The 11,055-nt window shown below is 49.6% G+C and overlaps 1 protein-coding gene across 1 annotated transcript; it reads right to left on the reverse strand.

Moving 5' to 3' along the window:
• Positions 1 to 6: 6 nt before the first annotated feature.
• ZNF646 (zinc finger protein 646) lies at positions 7 to 10,128 on the reverse strand. The gene is made up of 4 exons (XM_036741082.1): positions 9,795 to 10,128; positions 8,743 to 8,828; positions 2,596 to 8,212; positions 7 to 822 (listed from the first exon to the last, which is right to left on the reverse strand). The coding sequence occupies exons 3-4, from the start codon at positions 8,123 to 8,125 to the stop codon at positions 758 to 760; spliced, it is 5,595 nt and encodes a 1,864-aa protein (XP_036596977.1). The 5' UTR covers positions 8,126 to 8,212; positions 8,743 to 8,828; positions 9,795 to 10,128; the 3' UTR covers positions 7 to 757.
• Positions 10,129 to 11,055: the final 927 nt, after the last annotated feature.

The following is an 11,055-nucleotide window of genomic DNA, read 5'->3' on the forward strand; positions in this document are numbered from 1 at the left end:
ACCACACAGGAAAGCCCCATGAATAGATTTTCTCCCTTCTCCACATGTCAGATACACAATACAGATTAAATCTAACAGTCAACTTTTTTCTTAAAATTTCCTTTTTTTTTTTTTGGAGCAAATTTTCCCTTTTTTAAAACTTAAATAAAACCTTACAAAATAGACTTTAGAAAATAAGTTACAAATTGTAGCAAAAGGCTTTTCCCCCAAGGGAGAAATCTCGTTCCCTTCTCCCTCTTTGGGAGTCTAGATATCTCCCTTGAATCTATGCTTTGCCTCCCCTTCATTCTCCAAGACTCCAAGGTTCCTTTGTCCTATATCCCTCTTTCTATGACCACACAGTAGATCTAGGGTCCTGGATGCTGAGGAAGAGAGGGGAAAAAAAGAACTCAGTACAGCTCTACTCCTTTCCTAAAAACTGGACAACCAGCATCCTGGAAAATTAGCTCCATACAGCAGAAAATGGGAGCCAAAGAGAAATGGCAAAAGGGCAGAAACATCTTCTCCAGGGTTGGGATTTTCCCCCATCCTGGATCTTTCATTGGAAGGAAGGGGAAGAAAGCATCTCTAACCATGTTCTATCCTGCCAAGTCTCCTGAGTCATTCCCAAGAGGATGACAAGAGAGATCAGGATATCCAAACTCTCCTGAGTTAAAAGCAGAAATAAGAAGCCCGATGTCCCAGTCTTTGGGAGAAACTGTTCAGAGGGAGAAGCCGAGGTCTGGAGGCCACTGGAGTGAAGAATCTAGGACTAGAGTCATGGGGGTGGATGGAGGGGAGATGAGAGATCCCCACCTCCTGCTGCAGGTGACTGTGTGTCTCCTGAAGGGAGAAAGAGAGAAAGACGTCAGGTCACTGGCTTTATGTATATACTTACACAGCTAAATACAACTTGAAATCCTCAAGTGTCTAAACCTCTGCCAAATGTTAGATTTTCTGTTGTTTTGTGAACCTAGAAGCCTGACTTTCACTTCTTTTCTAAGATCCAGATATTACATCCTTCCAATTTTCTTAAGGTCACACAAAGCTTTTTGCCCTCAAAGGATCATCCTTCTGACTGTCTCCATCTTTCTTTACTGTCACTTTCCCTTTTAAGAATCTCTCCACCTTCCTAGGAACCATTCTAGTTTGAGGGGTCAGTTTGCCAGGGATGCCTTGGGGTGTAAAAAGGGGATGGGGTCTGAGGTGGCTCAGTTGAGATGTGGGGAGGAGGATACTTGGATTTAACACGGAATGGGCTTCATCAAAGCAAGAGAAAAGTCACATTTTACAAGGTGAGAAGAGAACTGGATCTTTTGGGAATAAAAAAAGCAGGCTAGAATAACTACCTAACCCTGCCTCAGTTTCCCCTCTGGTATAAGAAGAGAAGGCTCATTCTAGAGCCACGACGTGTAAACTCCATTCCTGCTTCAGTTTTCTCTGTGTCAAACGCAAAAGGCTCATCCCATAAGCCCTGGTGGGTGGAGGTACTTTATACTTTGATCCCCTTTGATAGAAGATGGAAAATGGGGGCTAATTACTGTTATTGCTTCAGCCAGGGCCAGCTTCAAAGAAGCAATTAACTGTGACTCAGCCCGGGAACAAGAGGCAAGCTTGGGATTCAGAGGGAGGGGGAAGGATGACTGGAACCTGGAAAGAACTGAGAGACTTGGAGAAAAACCAAACCAAACCACCTGAGAGATTTGTTTCAAGGAAAAAGGATGCCTGGATTTTAGGAGAGCTGTAGGTTCTAAGGGAAACAAGCTGCCAAGGTGAGGGCAAAAAATTCAGCAAAACAGCCAAGGACTGCGAAGCACGGGGCTTAAACTGGTGTGGAAAGGTGGGAGGCCAGGTTCTCCTAGGCTCCAGGAGGGAAATAAGGTATTGGGAGAAAACTAAGTGCAATGTAAGTGACGCAACGAAGCCATGCTGTCTAGCCAATGGGGAATGGACACCTCTTCACTCATTCCTTTCCCTGCTGCCTGCTCTTGGAATGGGAAACAATTTTGGGATTTTCCAAAGTAAAAAGTTACATGCATTGATTTAGTCTATTTCCTTGCCGAGAAGGTAGAGATTCCAGATTTGGCTAAGGGATACAGAGCTAGCTGACTTCCAAAAAGACAGGGCATTGACAACAGCAAAGGAACAGACAGGTCAATTCCAGCTGTGTCCTTATTCATAGCCCTCTGACCAGCCTCTTTTCTGAGCTCAAGGAGTTCTCTAAACCTGCTCTTCAGCCCCCCCATAGCTCCTCTATCTATCCTGCCCCAGGCCTTCCACCAAATTGCATCATACCATTGCTCTCCAGAACTGAGGTATCTGACCCATTACCCTACTAGAACTCTGATAACTGGGCCCCCAGACCTTGACTCTCCCCCTACTCAATTCCTCTGCACCTCCAAAAGGCAAGGATTTCATAGGTCTCCTTTCTTACCTACACCCAAGCATCAAACCTCTTAACATCACTCATAATCTAAGTATATGGCTCCCCCCTTCCTTGTTCTCCCCACTTTAGGACTCTGACTTTCAAAGTTCCAACCCACCTTGCCTCCCATGACTTTTCCCTTGACCTCATAAGGCTAACTCTCTTCTACTCCCCACCTCATGTTCTCATACCAGTGCCAGTCATTGTCCACTCCTCCTTGTGTTGTTGCTGGTGCTGCAAGAAGCTGATTTGGCGACGGAAGCGGCGAGGGCAATGTGAACAAGAGAAGGGTCCTTCTCGAGGTGCATGGACCCTCCTATGGCCTTCCAGTCGGGCTGCTGTCCGAAAGGCTTTGCCACAGACTCCACAGCGATGGCGCTTAGGGTCTGTGTGTGTCCTTCCATGATTCTTGAGGGCCAACAGGTTAGGCAGTAGCTTGGGGCAGAGAGAGCAAGGATAAAGTCCTGTGGCATGGGCTTTTTGGTGGTTCAACAGGCTGCCAGCATGACGATAAGAGCGCCCACATTGGGCACAAGAGAAAGGACGCTCTTCTTCTGTGGCTTGTTTTAGCCCCGCTTCCTCTGCCTCCTTCACAGCTGTCTCAGACCCTGATATTTCTTTGGTGACTCTATGGGTCTCCCCTTGCCCTGACATACACTTATCTTCCATATCCCCTTTACTCTCAACCTCTTGCCTATCAGCTTTCTCTGTCTGAGGTGGGGCCTGGACTTGACCCAAAGCATGGGCTCTCTGATGGCTGGTCAGCTCACGGGAGGCACGGAAAGCTTTTCCACAGTGAGGGCACTTGAAGCGACGGGCTGCTGTGTGAATGCGACCATGGTTTTTGGCAGCCATAGGATTTGAAAATTCCTTAGAGCAGAGCTGACAGTGGTAATGGCCTGTTTTGTGGGTATTTCGGTGGTTTAGAAGGCTGCCTGCGTGCCGGTAGGTCTTACCACACTGTCCACAGCAAAAAGGGCGGAGCTCTAGCTGGGACTGAGAACTGCTATCTTGGTCCTGTGCTGGCCCACTATCCCAGCCTTCTAAGCTACTTAAATCTGGTTCCTTAGGTTGACTATCTTCTTCCTGACTGCAGGGACTCCCAAAGCCATAGTCACTGGAGCTAGTGTGTTTTTGGCTACTTGGTTTACTCACTGGTATCTCATTAACATGCCACCCATCTGTATTCCCAGTGATCCAGGACAATTGCTGTCCATTGCCTTCCTGACCTCCTGATAACCCACTGGTGCCCTGATCTAATTCTTCCGTGCCTTTAGCTTGGTTATCAACCTGAGTTCCAAGATCACACTCTAACGATCTTCCTTCTAGTTCACTGATACCTGCTTGACTTTCACCTCTGAAATTTGTCTGGCTGAGTACTTTAATTACATCTAGCTCCCTTTTACTTGCCTCCTCATGCTCTCGTAGATGCCTCTCCAGAGAGGCCCGTCTAGGGAAACTTCGGCTACAAAGGGCACAGCGCACAGCTACCCGAGGTCCACCCCCACGCCTTGCCCTTCCTGTCCGTCGCCTCCGGCTCTCCGAGTGTAGGCGCTGGTGGTTCTTTAGTGCCATACGGTTTGAATAGGTTTTAGGGCAGGTTGGACAGCTGTATTGCCCTATCTCATGACTCCGCCGATGGTTCAGAAGGCTTCCAGCATGCCGGTAAGACCTCCCACACTGCCCACAACGGAAAGGTCGTTCATCTCGTGGTAGTGAGGGTGATTTTGGCAGCAGTTTTCGAGCTCCTCCAGAATAGCCAATTCGCTGTTCTCCATGGACACGCTGATGGTTAGCCAGCTGTTTTCGCAACCGAAAAGCTTTGCCACATTCTCCACAATGGAATCGACGAGGTTCAGCATGGATACGCCGGTGGTTCTTGAGAGCCATGAGATTAGAGAAACCCTTGGAGCAGGCCTGGCAGCCAAAGTGTCCTGTTTGATGGCTCTGTCGATGGTTGATGAGGCTACCAGCATGTTTGTATGTCCGACCACACAATTCACAGCCAAAGGGACGATCCATACTGGCCTCCTTCTCTGAATTCCCCTCTTCCATGCCACTGTCTTTTAGTGGCACTTCCTCTCCCTTCACAGTGGTCTCCTCTGGCTCTTTCTTAATGGGTATGTCTTCCACTGCCTTCTCTTTAAGCCCTTTCTGCAGTTCTTCTGATGGCATCTGGGATGGCCCTACCTCTGCTGCCTTCTGTGTTTCCTTGCTTTCTACTGTAGGGATGACCCCTAACTGAGGTTCTGCCCCTTTGCAACGGGGATGATTACGCAAGTGATTTCGGTAGGCAGCCAAGTTGGGATATCTTCGGGCACAGATGGGACAGGAAAAGTCTCCTGTCTGATGAGTCTTACGGTGGTTTACCAGGCTCCCACCATGACGATAGGTCTTACCACACTGACTACATTGAAAGGGACGAGGCTGTGTAGGAGAGAGGGTCTCAGGAACAGCTTCTGCACTTGTGCCTTCTATCTCTAATACAGAAGTTGTATCTATAGTCTCTACAGCTTCCATACTGTCTCTGGACACAGTGTCCAAACACTCCCCAGAAATAGTGCCTGTGTCATCTTGAGAGATAGAGTCCACAGTCCTTTCAGATATATCACCGATAGTTGTCTCTGAGATTCCATTCTTCTCTACCACGTCAACGGGAGTCACATCCATTTCATCTACAGAAATATTTCCTAGACTCTGATGGTGGCGCTCCAGACTTCCTAGATCATCATATGTCTGGCCACAGCAGGCACAGATGTGCCCATAGCCAGCCCCATCTAGCCCCTCTACCTCCCGCTGTAGTTGGTTTAGTAGCTCTGCTTCGGAGAGCTGCAAGGGAGTGGAGTTAGAGGCCAATGTCTCCTCTTCTTCATCCTCTGAAGAACCCTGGCTCTCACCAGGGGAATCATGGGCCTGACTTCTATGCTGTCTATAATCTGCTCGCCCAGGGAAGATCATGCCACAGAGGCAACAAAGAAAAGGCTGCCCTGATGTGGCTTCTCCTGGTCCATGGTTCTGAAAATGGCTGCGCAAGGCAGGGAGTGAGTCAAATTCCTTAGGGCAGAGTGAACACTGGTAGATGCCTGGTGGGTGGCAAGGTCTATGGTTCAATAAGCCAGCTGGATGGTGGAAAGATCGCCCACAGTCATGACATGTGTGGTGGCCAGAGGCCCGCCAACCATTAAGAGCCTCAGGGCCATGGGAAATGGCATCACACATACTCTCCTGTTTATGTTCCCCTTCTACCAAAGCTGGAGTGTCCCCACTGTCTCCCTTGTTGCCTATTGTTACTGGGTTCCCAAGGAAACAGGACTCCTTCCCTTCTAGTCCTTCTTCATTGTCTTTGCCCTCTTCATTACTCTGGAAGCAGGCCTCATTTCTTTCTAGCTTACATTTGTCTCTCTCAATATCACCCTGAAAACAGTTCTCACTGCTCTCCAACTTGCCATTGGCCATATTAACTCCATTCACTTTCACATCTTTGTGAAAGTCAATTTTCTCTTTTTCTTCCTCTTTTACAACCAAATCCTTGTCCTGGTAGTCCTCTGATGAGGATTCATTTCTATCTGTTACCAATGCTCCACTGCTGCTCCCATCAGTGATCCCAGCATTCCGTCGCTGGTGCCTCTTGTTCCGTCTCCGGCTATGACGTCGTAAGTGGCTCTTCATGGCTGCCACAGTGTGGAAGTGCTTGGCACATGTTCCACAGCCAAAGTCACCTGTCTGGTGGGTCTGTCTGTGGTTGATGAGACTTCCTGAATGTCGATAAGTCTTTCCACAGTCTCTACAGGAATAGGCCCTTGGAGGTGACTCCACTGACTCAACTCTATTACCCTCGCCTTCTTGATGGGTTTGGCCATGTTGTTTTAAGCTCTGTACATCATCAAAAAGCATTCCACAAAGACCACATATTTGTGCCACTGCCACATCTACTTCTGGAAGACTGTCCATCGTCCCTTCTTCACTAGGATCTTCTTTCCTTTGGGCTGTCTGCTGTTCCTTCTCCTCTTCGGGGCAATCCTCCTCTTGACCAGGGGTAGAATCCTCTCTTTCTAGGCAAGGTGTGATACTCTCCCCATCCTGAATCTGTGGTTCCTCTCTCCCTTGACTCCCATTGCGTCGTGCTGCCTTAAAATGCACTCTAACATGATTGCGGAGGGCCATGAGGTTTGGATACTGGCGGGGGCAAAGGGAGCACTGATATTCACCAGTTTGATGGCTGTGTCGGTGGTTTACCAGGCTTCCCCGGTGACGGTAAGCCCGCCCACACTCATTGCATTTATAGGGGCGATGGTCTGTGGTAGTAGTTGGAGTAGCAGGATTCTCTTCCTCCTCTGGGTCAACCTCTGGTGGTGGTGCCATCACAGAAGGTAGTGGTGTGGTAGGTGGTGGTTGATGCTGTTCCTCCTCCCCCCCACTACGACGAGTTTTAAGATGAGCCCGCAAGTGATTTTTGAGGGCTGCAGCATTGAATAGCTGCTTTGGACAGACTGGGCAGGGATAAACACCAGTCTCATGACTCTTCCGGTGATTGATAAGGCTCCCAGCATGTCGATAAGTACGGCCACAATCACCACAACGGAAAGGCCTATATTCTTCTATTCCACCCTCATTAAGCTCCCCAGCAACAAGTTCTCCAGAAGTGTTGAACTCTCCAGAGGCATTAAGGTCCTTGGTACCATGAAGCTGATCTTTATCACGACCACTTTCTCCATGGCCATTGGCAGATGGCTCTCCCTTTTCTTCCCATGGTAGTTCTTTCCCTTCTCCCTCATGGGCTTGTTGGTGTCCCAACAATTCACTAGGCAGCCGGAAAGCCCGGGGGCAACGAGGACACTGGTAAGGCCTGTATTGAGCATGTAACCTAGAATGATTCTTTAGGGCCATAAGGTTAGAAAACTCCTTGAAGCATATAGCACAGGGGTAAACACCTAGGGCATGGCTCTGACGGTGGTTGGTTAAGCTTCCAGCATGTTTATAGGCTTTGCCACATTGTCCACACTTGTATCGACGTTCATCCTCAGCAGGGGGGGACTGAGGTGGTCTCTCATTCCCTGTGAAATCCACCATGGATTCAGCTAAGTACTGCTCTAAATTGCTAAGAAGGCTACTGGCTGGAGCAGGAAGAGCAGGGGCCTCTGTGGGGTCTGATGTATTTCCCCATCCCTCTGCACTCTCCTTAGACTCTGTCCTGTTCTCCCAGCCACCCCTGTGTCCAGGTGGCTTTTCCCAGGCACTAGAGGCCTCTCTAGGGTCAGGCCCAGCCTCCCATACATGTGCACTTTGTCCATGGCTTGCCTGGTTGTTCCAGTTTTCCCCAGGACCAGGAACACCCCCCCAAATGTCAGCGGTAGTCATCTGACCCTGGCTATATGATGTGGCCTCTTTGTGGCGGGGGGGCCTGTGCCTCCTGCGGCCCTCAGGGGCATGAGTCCTCAGGTGACTCTTGAGGGCCATAGGATTGGAAAAGTCCTTGTTGCATGTGGTACAAGGAAAGCGCCCAATCTCATGGGTCCGTCGATGATTGACCAGACTACCTGCATGACGGTAACCCCGTCCACACTGTACACATCGGTATGGCCGAGGGATCCCATCAGCCTCATCCCCATTCCTGCTTGGAGGTGAGTGATGGAGCAGCTCACGGTGACGTGCCAGTTCTGGGAGGCTGGGGAAATGACGCTGACAATCAGGGCAGCTGATCAAGGCAGGGGTATCCTCCATGAGGCAGCAAGGCAAACTGCAGAATGCTCAGGAAACACAGGCAGGTGATAATAGCATCTTCTTGCTCTGGAGAAGCAGCAAAAAGAACTAGAATATAAAAAAGGAAGTATTAAGAAAGGAATTGAGAATGTAACTCACTGCTTAAGTGAGCTTGTCCAATAGGTTCATACCTGAGAAGTTACTTCAGGTCCTGCATTAAAGTCCTAATTCCATCTGATCAAATGGAACCCCATCATCTCAATTTTCCCCAGAGGAAAACAGAGATGGGGCAAGTAAGAACTGAGATACTGCCCTAAAACCAAATGCTTCCCTGGATCAAAGGCAGAAATTCCTGTTATCAGTTATCTCTTCTGATCCAAGAAAGTTCAGCACTGAGACTAACCCTTAACTGCAGTTGGTATCACAACCCAAAGAACCCTTTCCTTTTTTCTTTAATATCCCCCCAGACTGAATCTAATTGTCCTTGGTGTCCCTCCCCCACCCCCTTATACATCTAAAATGAGAAAACATCTTCCTCCAGACACAATAAACTGGTTTTTATCTCAAGTTTTCTCTCTCTAAAAGTCTTTGGTTAAGAATAAAGTTCACTTTTTTACCACCCAAGCTAAAGTCATTACCTGAGCTACAGTCACACTGATAACACTGTGTATGGGCTGCTGGGGATCCAAGTCAGAGATCCTGTCACTATTCTCCAGTTGAGAATCTGTTAGGTAAAAAAATCATGACTCATCGTTCAGGTAAAGACTAGCCTCTTTAAGTGACCTATACTCTCCACTTTCCTCAACCATTTTACTACTCTAGCCTCATATTTTACCTACCCACCCCCACTCTCTCCCCTACTTTCTTCTTTTATTCTAGATCCTTTGCTGATCATGCACTCCCACCTAGTTTCCCAACTAATAAACACTCATAGGTATTTTTTAAAAAAAGCTTTTGAGTTCATACATCCCTTTTCCTATTATCCTCACAATAAATCTGTAAAGTAGGGAGAACAGATTTTATCATTCTTTCCTGTATTACAGATGAAGACGGACCCAGTAAGAAGACTTGGCTAAGAATATACAGTTTAAGTGGCAATGTTAGGGAGTCCTGGACCTCCTGATTCTTAATTTTATCCTCCTTTCACTATAACCAGGTGGTTCCCAACTTCCCTTTTACCTCCTGTTCTTACCTCCTCTCTTCAAACTTCATCTCCCTATATCTTTTCCCCTCTTCCTCAGTCCTACTTTCCTCCTCTTTCTTCATTCCTCTAGACCTTTCTCTCTCACACTTCAACTCTTGGTCTTCACCATATACTTCCCAAGTACACGCAAACACACGTACGCACACCTCTGACTCCAGCCCTGCCTCTGCTTCCAAAAGGCCCTCTCTTCTGACTGCCCCAAGTGGACCCCACAGTCCCGCTCTTCTCTCGGATCAATGTCAACTGCCGATCTCTCTAGCTTTTCCAGGAGACAACTTGAAATGGGCACACGAATGTTCCACTTTCTCTCCAAGGCCTTCAGACCAGAATGGAAGGTCTTAGGTGCCCCCTCCCCCCACGATAGCCAATACTGACTTCACCTTCCGGCCTTCCACTATCCCCAACCCCTTCTTGCACCCCCTCACCCCCACCCCAGCCCACCCCAGCCCAGCCCTTCAGGCCCTCAAGTCCCCTCCCCTCCCTCACCTCGCCTCCCTGGGGGCGGGGAGAGGACGCTGGTCCCTTTCTGAGCTCCCTGCCTCCAGCTCGCCAGTTGATTGGGAGGGGCCCAAAGTCCTTCGTTTCCCTAGGGACTGAGAGTTAAATTGGGGGTGGGGGTGGGGAGGGAGGTCGGAAGATGTGGCAGATGACCACCAGGTTGCGTTCGTTGGTATAGGGCAACGGTTGAACGGGACTGGGGGGAGGGGGGGGTCCGAGTCTCACGAACGCTGGTGGGCCGTTCGCGCGTGCGCACAATGAAGCCCACTACTCCTCCTCCCCCAGAATCCCCCCCCAACCACCGAAGAGCTCTGAGAGGTAGGGAGGGGGTGGGGGAGGGGGAGGAGAGGAGAAGTCAGTCGCCCGATGCCCACTCAAGTTCCCCCCCCAGGAGGGGGGGGAAAGGGTCTCTCGCCCACGCGCAAGCGCGCTCGGGCCAGGAAGCCAAGGAAGGGGAGAAAGGGAAACTGGAGAGGGAAAAGGGAAGGGGAAGGAGGGGGAAAGGAAAAGGAGCTCAGCTGGCACGAGCCCGAGGTCTCCCCCGGCTCCGCGGACACTTCCTATTGTTACTAGGAAACAGGAAGTGTTCGCCCCGCAAAGGCTTCCCAACTAACCTCCGCCAAACCCGCCCCGGTAGCACTTTCCCTTCTTTTCCGACTGCCCAATGAGACCTCTCCGTTTCTGATGTCAGGAAACGGTATCCAAGGCACAATACCAGCCCCGCCCACATCACTAGGCACACTTCCGTTTGTCCAGTGACTGTTAAACTGCACATCCGGTAGGGTACAGCTATAATAGTTCCCGCCATACATTTCTCTAAGGAACCGCAAATGACTGCCCCAGTTACACGCTACTGGTCAGGTGGGTCCCAGACAAATGGCTCTCTCTACTGATGGCTGGTGACACTTGTTATGGGGTCCTCCGCCTTGGCTAGTTATTTTCCTCTTCCGGTGACGTTAGCTCTTCAGTATTACATGACCGAAGTAGTCACCGGAAGTGTGGCTTGCTTCAAGTCCTTATGGGTGCTTCGCCTAAATCTTTCCCCACCCGATGAGGGGATCCGCTCGGTCCTCGACTTCACTTCCCTTCTAACGCTTAGTGGTGGCTATTCCCGATGCTGCTTCCGAGCCCGGTCTGATTTCATTTCCGTTAATCCCCGCCTAGTCTGAGTCAAATACGTTTTCCATCCTCTTTCTCCCTTTGGGGCTCCGCCTAAACCCTTCCCCCTCCCTCTTAGCGGGAGAATACC

This window comes from Trichosurus vulpecula, chromosome 1 (assembly GCF_011100635.1).
Source record: "Trichosurus vulpecula isolate mTriVul1 chromosome 1, mTriVul1.pri, whole genome shotgun sequence".
NCBI classification, from domain to species: Eukaryota; Metazoa; Chordata; class Mammalia; order Diprotodontia; family Phalangeridae; genus Trichosurus; species Trichosurus vulpecula.